Genomic DNA, 22028 nt, shown 5'->3' with positions numbered 1-22028 from the left:
CATTAAGAATTTTAACCAAACCCAATAGGATTATAGCAACATTTTAATGCGAATATCCATTTACAATTTCAACAGCGATTATTAACAACCGAATGAGAGGGCATTAACAACCTAAGCAGTAGCTGTTAACAACTTACTTTATAGAATTATATAACCTCCGCGTAAGAGTAAATTATAACCAAATAGTATAATACAACAACTTTAACACTAAAATGGGAAGCTTTTTGATATCATTAAGAATTTTAACCAAACCCAATAGGATTATAGCAACATTTTAATGCGAAAATCCATTTACAACATCAACAGTAAGTATTAATAACCTAAGGAGAATTGTTAACAACATTAGCAGTGTCTGTTAACAACTAATTTTATCGGATAATATAACTTCTAACTATAACTAACTAAACTATAACTAAATAGTCTTAAAGTTAATCTTATATAGTTGTTAGAGGTTATATTATCTTATAAAGTCAATTGTTAATAGATACTGCCTAGATTGTCAACAGCTCTCTTTGGGTTATTAATACTCACCATTGAGGTTGTAAATGGATCTTCGCATTAAAATGTTGCTATAATCCTATTGGGTTTAGTTAAAATTCTTAATGATATCAAAAAGCTTCCCATTTTAGTATTAAAGTTGTTGTATTATACTATTTGGTTATAATTTACTCTTATGCGGAGGTTATATATTCTATAAAGTAAGTTGTTAACGGATACTGCTAGGGTTGTTAACGCCCTCTCATTAGGTTGTTAATAGTCGCTGCTGAGGTTGTAAATCGTAATGACAAAGCAAATGTGAATCTGGAATATGAGGGGCAGTAATGTCATTTTACAAAACAAAAATATTACTCTGAGGTCCCTTGGGACCTGTTAGTGATTTTGACATTTCGTGAGACCTCAGAGTAATAAATTGCCTTCTGTGGGACCTGTTAGTGATTTTCCCAAAGAAGAAACACGACGAAAAAATTGATACTTTGATTTTAGTTGTACATGACTAGATAGAAATTTTAAAAACCACAAATAATCACCTAGTAATTTCATTTTAGTTGTACATGACTAAATAGAAATTTTTGAAATTTGTTTAAATAAGAATTTTGAAACTAGCTTATATGATTATATTACCTTTATATTATTTATGCTTATTTTATGAAAATAAGTTAATTATGTTATCAAACTTGTTAATATCACTATGTGACTTATCAATCACGTTATAAAAATTAAAAAAATTGTCAGTTTATTAGGCACTCAAAAATCACAACTAGTGTTATTAGAGTTATTAGTATTGTTACGCGTTGGAGTAGGAAAAATCCCACTTTCACAGTTTCTTGAAAAAATATGTTGCTATTTGTGTTTTTAAACTTATTAATATCATTACATAACTTGTCGATCACATTATAAAACTTGAAAATGTTCCAATTTATTAGATACTCAAGGTCAAAATACCTTTCAGCTCACATGGTGAATGACATTATTAAAGTTGTTAATCATGTTATTACAAAAAAAAAAAAGGTTTTGTTAACCATATTACTTAGTCGAACATAACTTGCTGTATACAAGTTTTGATAAAATTTGCTTTAATAGTATACATAAATGGTATAAATGAATAAATAAATTATTATTTAGCCTTTACTTGCATATCACAAAAGTTTTTGAGAGATTGATGAATGCATAATAAATTGAGAAATTTTCAACTTCTATAATGTGCTTGACAATTCATCTAATAGTATTACTAAATCTGGTAACATAATTAACAACCTGTTTTCAAAACATTTCCAAAAAAATAAGCACAAATGATATATGATCAATATAGTTATTTCAACAAATTTTAAAATTCCTATTTGTTCATGCGCGGCTAAAATGGAATTTATCCTATTAAAGTGACATTGGAGTATTCAAAATTGAAGTATCATTTTATTGTCGTTTTCCTTAATTGTTATTCTTCTGCATTCTGAATATAATTATTATATTTAATATTCTTTTTTCCACAATTATTATTTTTAATCAAATCAACTGTACCAGGATATTGTCAAATTGCAACTACCCCCTAAATTTGGAGTTAATAGTGGCTTTATAAAAATTTAAAAATTAAACTAAAATTAGTTATTGGGAAAATGACATTGAGGTCCCATGGAGAACAAAATACATCAAATAGGTCCCTTGAAATCTGATAATTTTTTTGAAGTCCCAAAGGGACTCAGATGTAATTTTCAGAATCTTCAAATGACTTATTTGCCCTTACTATGATTTCCCATTCGAAATTGCTTTGACTGAAAATTTGAAACCCTGTTTGTTGTTCGATTGAAGAAACCGTCTGGCGCCTTCATCCTGTTCGAAATCGTTCGTGCTAAGAATCCGGCCACAACCCACCGTGCTGCTTCAAATCTACTCACAACCCACCGAAAATCGTGACCGAAGTCCTTGAAAGCCTGTGGCAGTGGCTCTGTTTTGGTGGAGCGAAGTGAAGTATAGCGGAGCGAAGTCCTGGTGTTGGAAGCGAAGCGGAGCGAAGTGCTGGCGTCTCCGTTCATCGGTGTTTGAAGCAAAGTGGAGCTCGTCCTGGTGTTTGAAGGGAAGTGGAGCTCGTCCTAGTGGCGCTGTTGATCGGCGTTTGAAGCGAAGTGGAGGTTGTCGTTGTGGCTCTGTTCATCTGCATTTGAAGCGAAGTCGAGCTTGTTGTGGTGGCTCCGTTGATCGGCATCAGAAGCGAAGTGAAGGTCGTCGTTGTGGCTGTCGTCATTTGCGTTTCAAGCGAAGAGGAGTCGTCCTGGTGGCTCCGTTGATCGGCGTCTGAAGCAGAGCTCCTATTCTCACAATTTCTTTTCGCACACAGAGGCATTGTCGACACTGAAGAAGGTAAAATCATATGAATCAGAAAAGCATGTCTTGGCAGTTTGTTGTTGCGTTTGATCATTGCTGAATATTTGCATCAAATACGGCTGGATGCTTTTGATTATGCTTGGCCCATGTTTTTTTTTTCCCTTGACCATAAGATGGTATGCGTATTGGAGCATGTTTAAAACAATGATACATGATGAGGCATTAGCCTTCTAAAAGCACTTCCAAGAAGGCTTGTAAGAAGAATGATACATGATGAGATGAGGTATGAAATGCGTAAATGGTAAATAACTAGAATATGATAATATGGAAGAATCAGATTTGAGGCTGAATAATTGATGTGTCTTGTTTGGAGTTCAAAGTATTTGTCAAGATTGTTTGGTCTGTAATTGTTACTACTTTCCTTTTTGGGATTTCTATTATCATATTGATGATTGCGTCTGAATTATGCATGATGCAGCCTTTCATTTATTGGTGAAAAATTGAATATTTTTATCACTAATTAAGCGTTTCATTTGTTGACATACTGAGAAACCTGGAAAAACCCCTCTTTTGGTATATCTTTCTGGAACTAGTTTGAGAAGTTTGCTGTGGTCTGAAAGAGTTGGGGTTCAGGATTTGAGCAGAATTGCCAAATGGGGAAGGATGCACAAAGAAGCAGTAATTTCTCCGGTTATGCCTTGTTTACGGAGGAATTCTACAAGAAAAGCTCAAAGAAGTACAAATCACTTGAAGCAGGAAATGCACAAGTGAGAAAGGCATGGGATAAATTATCAGAACAACAAAGAGAGGAATATTGTGAAAGGGCTAAGGCACAAAGACCTCCCACCAAGTCCAAGAAGTATATTGTTCCTTTCTATACAAGATGTGCACCAAAACAATTCATGCAAGTTTGCAAGCACATCAAAGAAAGGAAGGAACTGATGAATAGGCTGAAAAAAATAGGGTTTGACAAGTTGGTTGAAGTGTGTTGTCACACAATTCAAAGAGAATTGTGTGGAGAGTTTATGTCTGCAGTTGATGTTGCATCAAAAAACATTTCCATAAGAGGGAAGACAAGGAAAATGAGGGCAAAAGATGTGCATGAATTTCTGGGGCTACCATTTGACGGAGAAGAGATTAAAGTAGTTGTGAATAATGAAGATGAAGTGTTCAAGCAGTGGAGGATTGTGTATGGCAATATTCCATACAAGAAGATAGCATCATTGTTGACTGAGGAGAACCAAGATGAAAATTTTGAGGTGCTGTTTGTCATGTATGCATTGGGAACATTGTTATGTCCTAATGCAAGTATTTGTGTGGGTGATTATTTGTTGAAGGTAATACTATCAACAAAGGATAGATTGGATAAGTTTGATTGGTCCTCTTATGTGTTGCATGAACTATATAAGGGGATTGGAGTGTACAAGAAACAATTGGAAAAAGGCAAGTTGACTGAGAAGAAGAAGAATGTGCCAGGTTGTCTATACTTCCTAATGGTAAGTGCTACAATAATTTGTATATTTCTGTTGTCATTTGATGGTCTGAATGTTGTCAATGGTTGCTGTTAACTTATCATTCATGTCACATGCAGTTATATTGTCTACAAAATTTTCCATTGGGAGAAACAAAAGCTGCACATGTAAAGGATGCTGTTGCATATTGGGATGAAAAGAAAGTGCAGCAAAGAGTTAAGGAGGAGAAGGAAAGCAATCGAGGACTCTTGCATCCGGCAAAGCAATCCACCAAATTTGATCCTGAAAATTTAACTCACCCGGTATGTGGACTTGTGGGCTTAATGATTAATTTTTTGTTTTTCTACTGTTGCTTACTGTTCTGAATTTTATTTGTATAGGAGATCAAAAAGACATATACTCGATTAGTGTCTATGCTGGGGGAGGAAATGATGGCCCTTCAGTCAAGACTAATGGAGGGTAGTGGCAATGTAAGTGAAGAGGACAAAGATGAGGCAGAAGAATCTGAAGCAGAAGAGGAAAAAGTTGAGAAAGGAAGTGATTCAGAGGATGAGGAAGAAGATGACAGAAATGAAGAAGAAGAATCTGAATCACAAGATGATAGAAATGAAGAAGAAGAGCAAGAAGCTCAATCAGAAAAGGAGATGGGTGGACAAGAATCACATGACAAGGAAAAAAAAGAGGATGAAGAGGAAAAAGAGAAGGGAAATGAGGACAAAGAAGATGAAGAAGAAAATAAGAGAGAAGAAGAAGATGAAGAGGACAAAGAAGTGGATGAGGCCACCCAAGGGGAAGGGAGCGAACATGTGAGGAAATCTACAAGGGTGATAAGTAAGGGGAAAGCTCTTAGGTCTCCATTTCTGGAATTTAAAAGCAAGGCTGGGAAAAAGAGAACAATTGATGACAGGCAAGCTTTATTTGACATGTGCACAGCAAGGTGTAACCATGAGGAGCAAGAGCAGTAAGTATTATGTTTTGGTGACCAATTTTGTATTATGTTACAGAATTTACTGAATTTACTAACTTCATAATTGTTTCATTTGTGTTAGATACTTTGTATCGATGTATGGATACTTCCTAACCCGTGGTGAGTTGCAATGTCTCCAACGTAGAAGATGGATAAACGACAGGGTGAGTCACACGTACATAGTTAATATCAGAATGAGTTATTGCATGCTAAGGAGTTGTAATTTGTTTGTATTTGCAATTTCAGTTTATGACTATGGTGGCGAAGACATTCGTTGGAGATCAAAAGGAAAAAGATGGGCGAGTCAACCGTCATATATTTTCTGCAGATTTCATGCAGAAAATGGTGGCGAATCCTTTAAGGTGGAAATGGGAGGACCATGAAAAAGAAATATTACCTGAATATATTGGATACAATATCGGGGATTGCGATTTCATTTTTGGTCCTACTCTATTTGAAGATCATTGGTTTTGTTATGTTTTTGAGACAAAGACCATGACCTTCCACGCCCTTGACTCGTTGGTTGATAGCATCACATTCATGAGATTACAAGCCGAGGAAGAAGAAGCAAAGAAGAAGGGGGGTGAGCAACAACATGACGCAAAGAAGAAGAAAAAGAGGACAAGTAAAAGGCAGTTCGACCCCAAACAGTTCATGGCAACACAAACTGTGAGTAGTTATTTACAGCTTTTATACTTGTCAATGACTATTATAATTGTTAGTAGCAGTCTGCATAGTTGTCATTACATGCTCTGGTAGTTGTCACTGGATGCTATACTAGTTGTCACCGGATGATCTGTTACTTGTCACTGGATGCCATGCTAGTTGTCACTGTATGCTCTGTCCCTTGTCACTACATGCTGTCGTAGTTGTCACTGGATGCTGTGCTAGTTGTCATTGCATGCTCTGGTAGTTGTCACTGGATGTTGTGCTTGGTGTCACTGGATGATTTGTTACTTGCCACTGGATGATCTATTAGTTGTTAGTTGTCACTGAATGATCTGTTACTTGTCACTGGATGATATATTAGTTGCCACTGGATGCCCTGTTAGTTGTCACCAGATGCTCTGTTAGTTTTCACTGGATGCTCTGTCCCTTGTCACTGGATGCTATGCTAGTTGTCACGGGATGCTCTGTTAGTTATCCCTAGATGCTGTAGTAGTTGTCATTGCATGCTCTGGTAGTTGTCACTAGATGCTTTGTTAGTTGTCACTGGATGCTCTGTCCCTTGTCACTACATGCTCTGTGAGTTGTCACTGGATGTTCTGTAGTTGTCACTGGATGTTCATTATGTGCGTGTGTTTTTTTTCTAGATGAACTGTTTCCATTCGATGCTACGTGCTGTTAAGCCAGAATTGTTTGCCAATGAGGACGAAATTGACAACGAAGTGAAATGGGCTAAAGTCTATGTGCAGAATGATACGTAAGTATAGATGTTATGTTCGATTGTGTTATGTTGTTTTTGTTCACAATAACAATTGCAAGGCGCTAACATATTCAATTTGCTTGGTAGTGATTCATGTGGAGTTCATGTTATCTCTTGGCTACAAGAGTGGGATGGCACCGTTCGGGATGATGCAGGATATACAATGCCACGATACTCTAATGATGAGCTACAAGAGTTGAAGGTTGGCTGTTTGTGGTGGTTGGTAACCCATCCAAGTAATGAACATGGGAGTCAAGTGATGTCGATGCTATCGGACTACAACAAGACCAAGAAGAGGAGATAGAGTAGTCTATGAATTTTTTGTTCTCTTAGCCCATGATATGTGTTGTTAAGATGATTAGCAAATAGGTCATTTTGTAACAAACTGATCAGGTTATGTTTATAATATTATTACCTTTGTCATCACATTGTAATACTAATTTGTTAGGGTTTTATTACATTTTTAATTATATTTATATTTTATATGCGCAGAGATATTATGGTTGATTATTAAATTAACAACGTCAGTTATCCAAAATAACAACTAATATAACAGGAGTTAATGACAAGTAATATAAGAATTTCATAACAAGTCACAGTGTTCCATTGACAAGTCACAGTGCACCATTGACAGGTCATGGTGCCCTATTGACAAGTCATAGTGCAACCATTGACAAGTCACGGTACTCCATTGACAATTCACAATGCTCTCTTGACAGCGACCATTGACAAGGGACAGTGTTCACACAAACAAGTCATAGTGCTCCATTGACAAGTCACAGTGCCCCATTGACAGGTCATGGTGCCCTATTGACAAGTCATAGTGCAACCATTGACAAGTCACGATACTCCATTGACAAGTCACAATGCTCTCTTGACAGCGACCATTGACAAGGGACAGTGTTCACACAAACAAGTCACAGTGTTCCATTGACAAGTCACAGTGCACCATTGACAGGTCATGGTGCCCTATTGACAAGTCATAGTGCAACCATTGACAAGTCACGATACTCCATTGACAAGTCACAATGCTCTCTTGACAGCGACCATTGACAAGGGACAGTGTTCACACAAACAAGTCATAGTGTTCCATTGACAAGTCACAGAGCTCCATTGACAAGTCATAGTGCAACCATTGACAAGGGACAGTGTTGCCATTAACAAGTCACAGTACTGTATTGACAAGTCACAAAGCTCCATTGATAAGTCATAGTGCTCCATTGACAAGGGACAGTGAAGCCATTAACAAGTCACAGTGCTACATTGACAAGTCACAGAGCTCTATTGACAAGTAACCGGATAAACTATTGACAAGGGACAGTGTTGTTATTGACAAGCAACAGTGCTCCATTGACATGTCACAGAGCCACCACTGACAGGGGACAAGGGAGAGGTAAGTTTTTGACACTTCATTAATAATGATTATATATAACCATACAACCAAAATATAATATGACAAAGTGATTGTAAATATCATTTCATGGTAAAAAAGGTTATGTTACTTGAATTCATGTTGTTGACAACTTACATCAGCAAATTCATTGACAAGTCGTAGTGCAATGATTGACAAGTCATTACAGGTCTAGTGACAACTCAGGGTGCAGGTAATGACAACTAAAATGACAGTACAATGTAACATGCCAATTCATAGCCAACTTTCATTTACACTTTCATATACATGAAACTACACCTATTTCACAACCCATCCCAAAAAAAACATAGGGGTTGCATGTCATAATGAAACTAACCAGTGGTGTGTATCCATTTACAAAAAATTTCCTTCACACCCATTTACAAAATATTCTCTTCACATCCATATACAAAAAATAGCTGACTTCAATATGTTCTCAGCTGGGATTTGGGTTCTTGCATGTCTTGGCAGTGTGTCCAGGCTCTTTGCATCTTCCACAATGATAAACCCTCTTATTTTGGAACTGAGATTCTATCCTATTAATCCTTGGCCTTCCTGGAGGCCTTTTGGTTATCAGTGGATGCAAGAATGTTTGGGTCAGCATATGACTCACAATAGGTGCATCAGGCTGTGGGCAATCATGTGTTGCAATTGGCCTCATGCTATTTGCATATATTTTCTCCTGTGTGGACAATTTGTAACAATCATCTACATAATCATACACACTACGATGAACTAGTTTGATTGCTGCACAAGCATGTGGACAAGGTATTCCACTCATTTGCCATGCCAAACATGTGCATCTGTGAGAAATCAGATCAACAGCAACATAGATGATGCGTCCCTCACGTATTGTCTGCACCGAAATATGGTCATCACCATAATATGTTGCCTCCATACACGCACCTCTTGCTATTTGTTCCGACAACTTTGATTCAATATTGGGTCCTACACCATTTTTCCAGCTTTTCATCCCCATTTTGCTAGCAACCATCTTCTTAGCCAACTTCTCTTGATGCTCTTGTATCAAAACCGGCAAGGTGTGCTTCCTTTCTTTCAACATCCATGCATTAAAAGACTCAGCAAGATTATTGGTGATGTTATCCCATCTCTTAAAAGGAAATTTACTTTGCGCCCATCTATCCACATCCCCATGAGATTCAACCCATTGTGCCAATTGAGGACAAAACAATCTTAAATTTCCCATTGCAACATTAAACTCATTATCATGCCTTGCATATGCAATTCCATCAAGTAAATTAAGTGCATTCTCCTTGTTATTTTCTGAGGTCCGTCTCACACCTCTATTGATTTTCACATACTGAGCACTATAATTTTCTTTCACATGTCGATAGCAAAAAGCATGTCTATCACCATCAAATACTGTCTTGACAGCACCGATAATAGCATTACTCTGATCTGAGACAATTGTCACTTGTGCTGATCTGGTTATCTCTTTCAGATTCTGTAGATACCAAGTCTATTCATCATTTGTTTCCCCGCTAACAATACCATATGCTAAAGGAAACAACTCATTGTCTGCATCAAATGCACAAGCTGATAATAAAGTTCCTTTGTAAGGACCACTCAAATGACATCCATCTATATAAATAATTGGTCTGCAACCTTCCACAAAGCCTTTAATTGAGCATCCATATGCAATGAATAGCCTCTCAAATCGGTTGCTATCTGAGCCTTCCCATCTTGCAACTGTGTCAGGATCAGTTTCCATGAGTCTCTCACACATCCAAGGGATTACTTTATAAGAATCTTCTACTCGACCATGTAATTCCATTAGTGCTCTCTTCCTAACCCTATATGCTTGAGTATAGTTCAATTGCACTCCATATTCTTTATACAAGTCCTTTCTGATTTCATTAGGACTCTTGTCAACATTGCACCTCAAGTCATCAATCACAATCGAAGCAGCTAAATTTGACCTTCCTGAGTGAGGTACAATTAAGTTGTCCTGTGCATGATGAATGTGTTCACTTTTGTACGTTCTGATAGTTAAAAACTCAGTATCTTGATGTGCTCCCATTGAATATGCACCCATATACCATGGACAACCATCAACCTTGCACTTCACAATGATCTTTTGCTGATTATTCTTAATGAAAACGTACGAAAACTTCTGGCATAAGCTGTACTTGTATAATGTTTTCCGGAGAGTAGTGGCATTTGGAAATATTTGTCCTTCTCCAATAATCAAATCCTTCCATTTTGTGGAATTCATTTGTGGTGTAGGTGTTGGGATCATTTCAACAGCACAAGGAATTGATTGTGGCTCTCCAATCACATCAAATAAGGTAGGTGGAGACATAGACAATTCATTGACACCTCCAAATGATTGATCAATCCTGCAAAAAATGACAAGTCAGGGTGCATGTATTGACAAGTTGGTAGCAATACAGTAACAACTGACATACTAAGAAATCACAATAACAGTTTTCTTAAACTATACTTACACATCTTGCTCCTCCATTGTATTATCTCTTGTTGCTTCTATGTGGTCCTCATTTTCATTTTCTTCGACATACACATGACCACTTTCTTCATTGAACTTTATCAAATGTTCCACCCCATCATCATCTACCAACTCCACAAAAGTTTTTTTATCAAACACAACAGAGAATTTCAGAAGAAATGAGTTGCTTTCTTTTCCAGCAATTGATGATATAATTTCTTTCAATTCTTCATAACTTGTGCCCTCCTTTACATTGGTTGTTCTTACACTACCTCCCACATATCTCATATTATCTTCTCCATCATTTATAAACTTTCCCCCTATGTGAACAAAGCAAAATAGATGTTTTCCAGACGTAGTCGCCATCAGTAACTGAAACCTGCATCAACCAGCACGCAACTGTCATTGACAACTTAAGGAGCTACATTGACAAGTGTAGCGGCACACATTGACAACAATCGCGGCCTGATTGACAACACAATCTCATTTCCTGCTAAGGGTTTCTACCCTCACTAACCTTCATCTTTTTCTTCCTTTGCCACTGAACTAGCATCAGAACAGAGGAAAACCACCCAAAAACAGAGCACCCATTATCATTCTACACACCCAACTTAAATCACAACACACATCAACCAAAAACACAGCTTTTCCATTCATTAACATCTGAATCCTAAACCAAAAACACAAGCTTTGAAATACCATCAGTAACTGAAACCTGCATCAACCAGCACGCAACTGTCATTGACAACTTAAGGAGCTACATTGACAAGTATAGGGGCACACATTGACAACAATCGCGGCCTGATTGACAACACAATCCCATTTCGTGCTAAGGGTTTCTACCCTCACTAACCTTCATCTTTTTCTTCCTTTGCCACTGAACTAGCATCAGAACAGAGGAAAACCACCCCCAAAAACAGAGCACCCATTATCATTCTACACACCCAACTTAAATCACAACACACATCAACCAAAAACACAGCTTTTCCATTCATTAACATCTGAATCCTAAACCAAAAACAAAAGCTTTGAAATACCATCAGTAACTTAAACCTGCATCAACCAGCACGCAACTGTCATTGACAACTTAAGGAGCTACATTGACAAGTGTAGCGGCACACATTGACAACAATCGCGGCCTGATTGACAACACAATCCCATTTCGTGCTAAGGGTTTCTACCCTCACTAACCTTTATCTTTTTCTTCCTTTGCCACTGAACTAGCATCAGAACAGAGCAAAACCACCCACAAGCAACTCAAAAACAGAGCACCCATGATTATCCTACACACCCAACTTAAATCACCAACACACACCAACCAAAAACACAGCTTTTCTATTGATTAACTTGTGAATCCCATTTCCAAAACCACCCACAAGCAACCCAAAAACACAAAAACGATTTTTTCATTTCCCATTTCCAAACAAAAGCACAATCTGTCAAGAAAGGTAGGAGAGAAGAGGAAAGAAAGTTTCACACCTGAAAGTTTGTGGAGATTCACATGGAAGCTCTTTGGAGTTCACTAATGGTAATAGAGAGGATATTTCATCATCAATGGCTGCTTCCCTCTTTCCCAATGTCTTCTTTCTCAAGCATATTGCGCGGGAAGTCTCACCCAAAATGAAATGCTGCTGCTTCGTTTCTGATGGCTTAGGGCAGGGCAAGAGAGTAATTTACAGATTCTGAAAATTGCATCTAAGTCCCTTTGGGACTTCAAAAAAATTATGACATTTCAGGGGACCTTTTTGCTGTATTTGGCTTCTGTGGGACCTCAATGTCATTCTCCCTTAGTTATTTCAAAAAAAAAATTTGATTTAATTATTAGTACAGAATATTAAACCTTTTTAATATATATAATCAATAAAAAGTAAAAAAAAATATAAATTTAAGTGGCAAAATAGATTGAAATATTATATTTTAAAACTAAATTAAACTCACCTACCAAATTTTACTTTTTCATTTTTTTTTTTTGCCAGTATATGTGATTTTACACTTTAAGACAAGAGAAAGTGGATAAACATAATATTACTTCCGATTCTTAATATAAGATTTTATTTGACTTTTATTTTGATCCTCAATATAAGATCCTAATCTATTTTTTCTCTCATATTTATGTATTTTTTCTCAAGATAATCCTTCTAAAAATGATAATTCTAATCAATACACTTGATTAGTAAGGATATTTTAAAAAAGACAATATCTATTTATTACAAATAACTAATTTAACTTATTTTCTTAATTTTCTCAAATTAATCAATTAGTTCTTATAATTAAAACCGGAAGTAATAATTATAACTTACCTAATTGTTATAACTGTGTTCTAGAAGATATTGTAATTAAATTTCAGCATAGTAATAAAATTTGTTTTGAATCAAACAGTAAAAACCTTCATTTTTGTGTTATTCCCCTTAAAAAAGGGCTAAGCAAGAAAACCTTGAAATTAAATGAAATTTATCCCAACTTTCCATAAACAAGAGAACTTGGAATCATCTAGGCGATTTTTATTCATTTTAACTGCAATCCACTGCACTTCGTTTTTGTAACTTCATTTATCATCTTAACGGAGACTAACGTTGAAAAACTGCTCAGATTGCTACGAAGATAATGGAGTACAACCTGAATATACGCACCCAAAGTACCGAAAGCCATTATTTATCTTCCCCCTCCAGTCATTGTAGTATTTGGCTTGTGCTAATACCTTGTATACGCTACAATATTTCATAGCAAATTTGGCTACAACTTAACATCATAGTAAACTCAGTTTTCCAACAAAATAGTTATGTTACATTCTTTAAATATTTAAATTTAAAATTCATAATTGTATCATACATTAAGAAAAATGGTACCACATATGCTTATGCAGCAAACAGCAAATTAACACCAACAATGAATAATCTCTTTTAATCCCTGTCAAGCAGATAAACAGTGCAACTAGTTCCATTAAATTCTCTGGATTTGATTAATCCCCAAGAGTCATCTATCAACTTTCTAGGAAAATTCTATTATTCAAGGTTCCATGGATCCTTATTGCCACGGCAAACACCAAATGATAAAAGATGTCTTGAAGCCACTAGTGAAATCTGCATGCTCTTGAACGGTACAAAACTGCAGCAATCTCACCCAAGGGAAATTCATACAATATTTCTTCTTGCAGGCCTGTCAGGCTGTCACAAACACAATATGCTAAAGCTGGATCTTTCATTAATCTCATCAAGCAATCCTAGAGAAACAGATATCCTACACAAGCGGCAAATTACAACATTGCCAACATAATAGGGATTTAGAGTAAACCATTCTGGAATGAGTGTGTCACAACATCAAATAAAAATATTAACAGTTATAAAATTAATTATCCCATCCATTATTTTTCTATGATTACTTTGCTATACACAATCATAAGTAAATCACATGGACTTCCCCTCATCGTGGAAGATGAAAAACCAAATATAATTACTTCGCTATACATAATCACAAGAGACCTTACGAGCATTATGTATGTATTCATTCTGAAACGGATACCCATGCTAAGGATAGGATTTGTATGAAATGAAAATACGATGATTCACTTCATGACAGGTTATTCGTAGAAGCTCAAGACGAGGATTCATATAGAGCCCCCCAAAAAATGGGGAGCAAAAGCAAAAGCAAAAACAAAAGAGAATACTCAATACAAAATAATGGATGAAGAATGATTGACTAATTTCACCTGACCGCAAATATGTTTCATTGCCTATTCCAAGACATAGACTAAGACAACTGTTTTCCACTCTACAGCCAAATAATAGAGGAAAAATAACAAAAAGACAAGGACAGACTGTATCCCTCCCCATTAAGGCCTTACAACCCCACCAAATATCAAACAGGACACCACCGACCTCATATCAAGCCAAGCCAACAGAGAGCATTGGCATTTGTATCATGGGAAATCACCATTTTTTCCATCCTAACCATTAACTTCGATTTTCCTCCTGCACCAAAAACTCCATATTTTCTGCCAAGTTAGCAGAAAATCTGGTCATCACCCACCTACCTCCATGGCAATGCAGAACAAATAAATAAAAAATGAAATGGAAAAGAAGACTCCATATTGCTGACAAGAAACACAGACCGCTGTACTCAAGCACTTGAGCCCAAAAATGGTGATGACCTGACTCATGGTATGCAATTGCGACTCACTCAACACAAGCAGATGCATGCAAGAACAATGACCCATGAAATAGCAATTGCCTCAAAATGATATGGCTCGACTGATAGCCAACTTGGCCCATTCAGCTGATTCCTTAACCAAGTGATCATCAGATGACAGGCACTCTTTGAGAAAGTCTTTGCTGGAGACAGATTGCTGAATCAAGGGGCCAGCATTACTACCCAATGTATCAGCTAAATCTCCAAGCACACCAATTGCTGTCTTTGTAACAACATCATCCCTAGACACATAAAATGACAACGGGTTAAAATTTAGAAGCCTAAATTACAGAATAACAAATATAAGAATTTACTTACATGTCCTTCTCTGTGTACAAACTATCCAAAAACTGCAGTATATGCGGAGCATAGGGCATTAAGAGTTGAGTTTTCGGGGAGCCCTTAAACCCTTGGAAGATCCCCGAGTATGCCTCCAAGATTCCATTTCTCAAGGAATTTGTGTACTCTATCATATCATCATCAGCACCTGATGTGTGAGCAGATAGTTCAGCAGCACTCTGAAGCATGGGCATAGCATATAACAAGTACTTCTCAAAGTTTTCACCAATTGCCAAAGCAATATCTCCAAAGCACGAAAATATAGGAGGCTTCACAGACCTATGCAGTTGGTTGCTTGACAAGTCCTTCAAAAGTTGGGTCATTATTCCATCACAGTAAGGCAATATCTTATCCTCCAAGGCCCTGCATACATCACCAACCACACCCACTGTAATGGCACAAACCTGGTAGTCCTCAAAATTTTGAAGTCCCATCTCCAAATACTTGTAGAATTCCGGCATGTATTTAGCAAAATCTGGTCCTGTTGCATAAGCCAGAGCTCCAATAGCAAGCATAGCCTCCTCATGTGCTGTAGCACTTTGAGAAGCAAAGACTCTTAGGAACAGGGACATCATTTGGTCAGCATGCTGCATGAAGTGATATTTTGTTGGCTCCGATGAACCTAACTTCTGTATGGTGACCTGCAAGCAACCACAGAGAAGGCCTTGTAGCTCATTCTGCCTCTCATCAGCTGTGAGGTTCTGTTTCTCAAGAGTCTGGTGGAGCTCCATCATTATGATGGGAACTAATTGTAACACCATTGGAGTTGTTTCATCAGTAGAACACCTCACTACTTCATTTAAGGCTTCATAGGCTGCCGTTCGAAGGCGTGATTCTCCAGCATCATCTCTATGAGTAACAGTAAGAAGAGCTTGGACAATATCTTGAAAAAAGGGTGTCAGTGTAGAGGTCGAAGATCCAGAATCCTCGTAACCTTGGGCAAGAAAATAAAGAGCACCACATGCCTTCTCAGCAACATTGGGAACATCTTGCATGCTGTGGAGCAACACTGCAATAATCTGTTGGCAATTAGCCTGAGTAATAATTGGTGTTTCCAAAGCTGACCCATGTAAAAATTCGAACATTCGTCCGAGAGTCCAGGCAGTAGTATCCTTTACATGATTATTTGGATCCTGCATTAACGCAGTGAGCATAAAGTTCAAAGCAACATTTACAAGTGGTACAAGTTTATCAGGCGATGGACCTTCAAGAATGGAGCCAAAGGCATATGTAGCAGCTTCCCTTTGCCTCCAATCTGGTTTTGTTATATTCTCTTCAATAAATGGCATAACCAGAGGCACAATATCATCACCAACTGTTCGAGCAACCAGGCCCAAACATGTGCCTCCAGCCATAGCTATGTTCCATGCTCCTTCATCCTGATCTTGGTCCTCTTCTTGCTTTAATAGAGTCTCCAATAACATAGGTACAAGAGCTGGAAGTGCTTGCTTAATAAAGTAAAAGCACGGAATATCAGAATCACCACTAAATTCTCCTCCATATTCTTCTAGTATATCTATTTCTTCATCACAAATTGAACTCCAGAACTCAATAGCTTGAAGTGCAACTGGCTCCTCGTCTTCTTTCACAGCCTTGGCAGTAATGCTGAAAATATCCTGCATATAAGGAGCCAACTTTTCATAGTACGTTGATGAAATGGCAACCAAACACTCAAAAGCTGCTCGTCGAATCCTCAATTCAGGGGAAAGAGTAGCCTCACAAACAACCCTCATGATGTAGTCACGCTCCATATCATTCGAAAAATTTGCTTGAGCAAAACCCAAAGCATTGTATAAAGCTTGAATTGCAGCAAGCCTGACATCATTATTAGTTTCAGAAGAATTCATGCCCTGAACTACAGCTGTGAGTATCTTATTTACATGGTCCTGATCCACCACATCTGGGGAGACTTCTTCACAGATGTAGCCAAGCGTCTCAAGAGTTGCCTGCCTTGTAGGAGCAGGAAGTTGAGGAATATTTGATAAGAGAGATCCTATCAGTTCAGGCCATTGCTTGTGTGGCAACTCAATACCAGCAACCTTTGCAATAACTTGTGCTGCAGTTGATCGAGCATCCAAAGAAGGGGAGGAAAGGGTCTTTAACAAGAATGCTTTAATCTGGGCTTTCACTGTTGGATCCAATGATAACCACCTTTGGACAAATTCTATCTTTCTATGCTGTTCTTTTGCATCCAATGCGTTCTTAAGAACTAGACCTGCAAGCTTCCGACTCTCTGCAGGTTTCTCATCATTTGCCAATTCACCAGCAAGAGAAAATAAAAAACTCGGAAGATTATGTTCCTGAAACTGTTTTAAATTTTCTTCCGCCTGTTTCCGTACAGTACCATCCACTGCTTGGGCATTTAGAAGAATTTGTGTAACCTCCATGGCCATCTGAACCTGCAGCATACAAACCTAATCACATAATGAAGAGATAGAGAAAGAATCTCACCCAACTAGTATCAGATGTGCAAATCAAGATAAACTGGAAATCATAATTAATTAGCACCCAACAAAATTGACAAACACCAAAGAGGAAATTGAACTTGACCACGCAGAATGATAGAAAGAAAATAAGAAGGGGGACAGTGGCACAGAGTGATGCACTTATGTCATCTATGATCAAGTAAAATTATGTTCCTTTTCTTTTGCCAACAAGTAAGATTGTAGTACGAAAGAAATTGAACCTTCAACAGAGGACGCATTAGAACAGTAATCGCAACCCAAAAAAGGCACGAAACTAACTGAAAAAGAATGAGGCATGCCCTTAAAAACTCCCATATCCCACGCCGAAATTGAGAACCATTGACTCATTAAGCATAATATATAAAGAGAAATCTATGTTAAAATAAAAATACCAGATAACTGCCGTTCCAAAGACAGCATTACCAATCCTCAATATCAACAAAATCCCAGTAATCAAAGCGTGACACATTTCCAAGAGAAGTTAGCGGGAGTTAAAAAAAAGTGTAGAGTACATTAAATGAAAAACAAACACAACAAACCACAGCTGGAGAAAGCAAGAACTGCATGTCGGCGCTGCAGTTATTAAGAGAAAAACTTTCAGCACTATTGGACAGCTTAAATAAATCCCAACAGATCGACAATATAAGGAGTCATGTCACCGTCGTTGTATACCCTTCCCCAGCAAACGCAAAAGGCTTCACTTCACTTCCTCAATGTATTATTTACGAGAAAAACCAATTTTTAAGAAAGAATCAGATTACGATCACATACATCCTGGTTCATAAAGAAAAGAACACAAAACAGCAACCCTAGATCACTCTACAAAGACTCGAATAGACAGAACATCAATAACCAGAACACTTACAGCTAATTAACGAACGAAGCAGTGGATACTGAGAAGACAGATGAAGCAGTTGAAGGAAAATTCAATGCCAGAAGAAGCGCGGCGACTCTGAAACCCTAGGAGGGCGTGGGAGTGGGACAAGCAGAGACGCCTATGCCGAGAATATTTTCTTCAAATACACTTTTTTTTTTTTAAATACAATCAGAGTAGGACGCCATCAGAGGGATAGCAAGCAATCTTGTCCGTTGATTTGAATCCAATAATCTACGGCCCAATTTGAAAGGTATCTCTTTCCTCTTCAATTTCATCTCCTTTTCATTTCGCAAGACGCGACATCTCCCGCGGGTGGCCAATGCGGAGGGCAGGTAGTAATGGGAATGCGAAGGGAGAAGGAGAAGTTTTTATTAGGGGTATTTTGCACGCGTTATTGGGGCAGTGTGGTAATTGGTGGGGAAATAGAGACCGTTATGACCGCGATCATTTAATAATTACTAAGATCATATCATATTCTTTCCAATCCTCGAGACTTCCAAAAAAAAAACATGGAAAGGAAACACCTCCTTTGACATTTCTTCATTAAAATCAAAATACTCCGTTTGTCTTAAACACAAGAAATGGTTTTCTTTTAGTTTTAAATATAAAATATTATATTAATACTACATCTGCTTCTAATTATAAAACCTTATTTTTAAACTTATAATTAGTATCGGAGGTAATATATACTTAAAAAAATTTATAATTTTTTCATAAAATTTTATATTTACAAATATAATTCACATTATCGGCTTTGTTTATTACTAACTCGACTCCTATTTATAAGTTTCAAATTTGAAAAAGGGTGTAGTTAATTTTATAAATTTTAATTTGCCTTTAGTTATTTTTCTCTTATCATATATTTTTCACACATTCTCTTTCATCATTTTTCTTATTTATTATAAGGGCGTATTTTAAAAAAAAAAGTATATTTCTAACCGCTTTATTGTTTTTAACTAATTTTAACTAATTATTTATTATCTATTGAAACTTATAATAAAGATCGAAGAGAGTATTTATCTGCAATTTATTGGCAAATAATTTAAAATTTAAAAGGGTTATATATATATATATATAAAGTTTAAGAGTATAAAATTGATGAATCCACCAGTAAGTTGTTGGTTAAGACACTAAGCGGTTTCCCCTTATAAAGAAGAGAACACAAGTTTGAATTATGAGAAATGCACTTGTTGAGAAGGATTTTAATTTTAATGCTCCCAACTCAACAAAAATTAGTTTCAAGTCTAAAGTAATTTAAAGAGATTCTAACTTTAAAAAATTGATGAGTTTGGAGTCACCTTTATAAATGCAAAAGTTCAAGGTGATTTAGTGTAAAGTTTAAAAGGTTATGAATGCTAAAATTTAAAGGAGTTTTATATAATTTAGCCAATAAAATATAAATAATATGACACTTTTAGTATATTTTATTATTTATTATATTATATTTTTATAAATAATTTTTCTTATATTATTATTAATACAACGAAATGGAGAGTAATCAAAGGGATACTTATACTGTATTTGACAAAAAAATAATTACTTATTCTTCATCATTTAGTTTAAATTTCAGTTTGTTTTTCATAATGTTTTTTAATTTTTAATTACCTTTGGGACCGGATGGAGCACACGTATGAACCATGACTCCTTTTTTTGGCCAACACCATCAATCTAATTCATAGGTAATGTTACTTTGATCACCGTTGACGCTTGATGCGGATGCTGGAGGGATGCTTTCGAAGAAGGAAGAATAGAGAATAAAAATAACATGAATAATTTTCTATTGGGTTAAAAGTGTTGAGTAAACTGGAAGTATATATCAGCTTGGTTTGAGTCGTGCCTGTAGACATTGTCCTTAAGAGTTATTCCACCACCGTAGGTAAACGTGAATGTGACACTCTCTAGGATTAAACGAACCCTTCCTAGAGAAAACAGGGTGACAAAACAGCAGAAACTAAAGATATAACCCAGCAACACAAAAACACAGAGGGAAGAAGAGAAACGCAAAGGAGGAACAGATGCTCGAAAGCTCAAGAGCGGGGTGCAAAACACACTGTTCTTGACCGCTTTATATAGGCCTCAGGGGACCTGACCGTTGGGCACCACCATAAACACAATTAATCTGTTGGTTTCATACGTTACTTGCAATAATCTATAATTATACCTTCGGTTATAAACGTTAGGTACGTTTAAGAAATAAATTCTAGACATTACCAGATATTAATCCATAGAAAATGGTTTAGGGATTAATGGAGGATTAATCATGGTTTGAAAAACTTCCAACGTTCAGTAACCTTTGGCTGTTACAAATTATAAACGGTCAAAATAAGGATTTTTTGATAAGCTCTCTTAACACCATTTTATAATTTAATTTTGCAAAATTGTTTTTATAAGAGGTGCCTGGTAATGTTCTAATTCATGCACAAGGAGGAAATTGCTAGTTTTCAACTGTGTTTCTCTCCGATGGGCCATTGTCATGCATGCGAGATCTTCCTTCTCCTCTAGGCCCATTCACTCACCCAATAAATGTATGCTAGCATTTATACACTTGAGCTCCCTTTCTCTTAGGCAATGTGGGACTTCACTTTTGACACACCCACTTATATACACAATAACCCCCACATGTGTCAAAAAGGAACACGTATAGTTGAGTTACAAATGGATATAACTATTTCGAGTGTAGTGTCTTTTGGACTATGAACCAGATCTAGACCAATAATACTTAGCACATATAGATGTCAGTGAAGCCTACTTCTATGAGCCAACAGCTCTTGGTATGCACTAAAGGTATTAGGAGTTAGATTATACTCCCACAATTTCTACTGTTTACGGTAGTTTTGCATGTTATGATAGCCATGCCCGTGCCCAGTTCTTAATGAATGCTCTAGAGATTTCACCATAGTCTCATAGGAGTGGCCCCACTCCACATTTGTAGAGGTGATTTCATTAAATATACCTGCAATGAGTACACCATCCTGTAAGATTATAAAATCATTAAGAGTTTTCACTCAACCTCGCTAATAAATGCATTCTAGCACTTTCTCACATCATGGGAAGGGACTATAACTTTGCAATAGTGCTAGCAGAACTAACAGATGACTTGTTGTTCCCATTTGAACCTTCTTCATGAGGTCTCCAATCACAAAGGTTGGATTTCCATCGTTGTTAATTTCATGTTGGCTTAAGTCCCATTCCCCTCGATGTTTCATTAATCTGTTTCTTCCCTAAGGGTTTTGTAAACAAATCTACCAAGTTCACTTTTGATCTCACAAAATCGATTGAGACTACTCTATCTTTGAGCAGCTGCCTTACAATGTTATGTCTCAATCGTATGTGTCTGCTTTTACCATTGAAGGTTTTATTTTTCACTGTAGCTATTGCTGTTTGGTTATCACAATGCAAAGACACTAATGGTGGTGGTCTTTCTCCTAATGGGATATTAGCCAAGAAGTTTTTCAACCACTCAGTCTCTGTACTAGCCAACTCCATAGTGATTAGCTATGAATCCCTCGAGGATTTAGTTAGAATGGTTTGTTTGGCTGACCTCCACAATATTACACCACCGCCAATAGTGAATATATAACCATTAGTGGATTTGGTCTCCT

General features: G+C 36.8%; 3 protein-coding genes across 4 annotated transcripts; 1 reads left to right on the top strand and 2 right to left on the bottom strand.

The window, feature by feature from the left end:
* The first annotated feature begins 3470 nt into the window (after positions 1–3470).
* On the top strand, positions 3471–6051 carry LOC114760782 (uncharacterized). The gene is made up of 7 exons (XM_028950067.1): positions 3471–4313; positions 4409–4591; positions 4670–4908; positions 5164–5250; positions 5339–5420; positions 5503–5925; positions 6016–6051. Exons 1-7 carry the CDS (start codon positions 3471–3473, stop codon positions 6049–6051), a joined length of 1893 nt encoding a protein of 630 aa, XP_028805900.1.
* A 2478-nt stretch (positions 6052–8529) lies between these two features.
* On the bottom strand, positions 8530–10578 carry LOC114760781 (uncharacterized). Its single transcript, XM_028950066.1, has 3 exons — positions 10562–10578; positions 9606–10453; positions 8530–9512 (listed from the first exon to the last, which is right to left on the bottom strand). Exons 1-3 carry the CDS (start codon positions 10576–10578, stop codon positions 8530–8532), a joined length of 1848 nt encoding a protein of 615 aa, XP_028805899.1.
* A 2743-nt stretch (positions 10579–13321) lies between these two features.
* Positions 13322–18562, bottom strand: LOC114760791 (importin subunit beta-1-like). Of its 2 annotated transcripts, none has more exons than XM_028950075.1 (3): positions 18415–18562; positions 15064–17483; positions 13322–14987 (listed from the first exon to the last, which is right to left on the bottom strand). In XM_028950075.1, the coding sequence occupies exons 2-3, from the start codon at positions 17475–17477 to the stop codon at positions 14789–14791; spliced, it is 2613 nt and encodes an 870-aa protein (XP_028805908.1). In that variant the 5' UTR covers positions 17478–17483; positions 18415–18562; the 3' UTR covers positions 13322–14788. The 2 variants fall into 2 exon arrangements, with proteins under 2 accessions (XP_028805908.1, XP_028805907.1); XM_028950074.1 differs by having other exon boundaries at positions 15064–17498; positions 18415–18552.
* Positions 18563–22028: the final 3466 nt, after the last annotated feature.

The sequence above is a fragment of the Neltuma alba genome, unplaced genomic scaffold, assembly GCF_004799145.2.
Source record: "Neltuma alba isolate B1F8T4 unplaced genomic scaffold, ASM479914v2 tig00011022_pilon, whole genome shotgun sequence".
NCBI classification, from domain to species: domain Eukaryota; kingdom Viridiplantae; phylum Streptophyta; class Magnoliopsida; order Fabales; family Fabaceae; genus Neltuma; species Neltuma alba.
Note: the sequence above shows the minus strand (reverse complement) of the source record. Positions and strands in the feature narration are given on the sequence as shown.

Coding starts and splice junctions, on each gene's coding strand:
- LOC114760791 (XM_028950074.1), bottom strand. CDS start 17,492: ATGCTGCAGGTTCAGATGGCCATGGAGGTTACACAAATTCTTCTAAAT. Junction 14,988..15,063: donor TTGTACACAGAGAAGGACAT/GTAAGTAAATTC, acceptor TTATGTGTCTAG/GGATGATGTTGTTACAAAGA.
- LOC114760782 (XM_028950067.1), top strand. CDS start 3,471: ATGGGGAAGGATGCACAAAGAAGCAGTAATTTCTCCGGTTATGCCTTG. Junction 5,251..5,338: donor AACCATGAGGAGCAAGAGCA/GTAAGTATTATG, acceptor CATTTGTGTTAG/ATACTTTGTATCGATGTATG. Junction 5,926..6,015: donor AGTTCATGGCAACACAAACT/GTGAGTAGTTAT, acceptor ATGCTCTGGTAG/TTGTCACTGGATGCTATACT.
- LOC114760781 (XM_028950066.1), bottom strand. Junction 9,513..9,605: donor GTTGTTTCCTTTAGCATATG/GTATTGTTAGCG, acceptor CAATTGTCTCAG/ATCAGAGTAATGCTATTATC.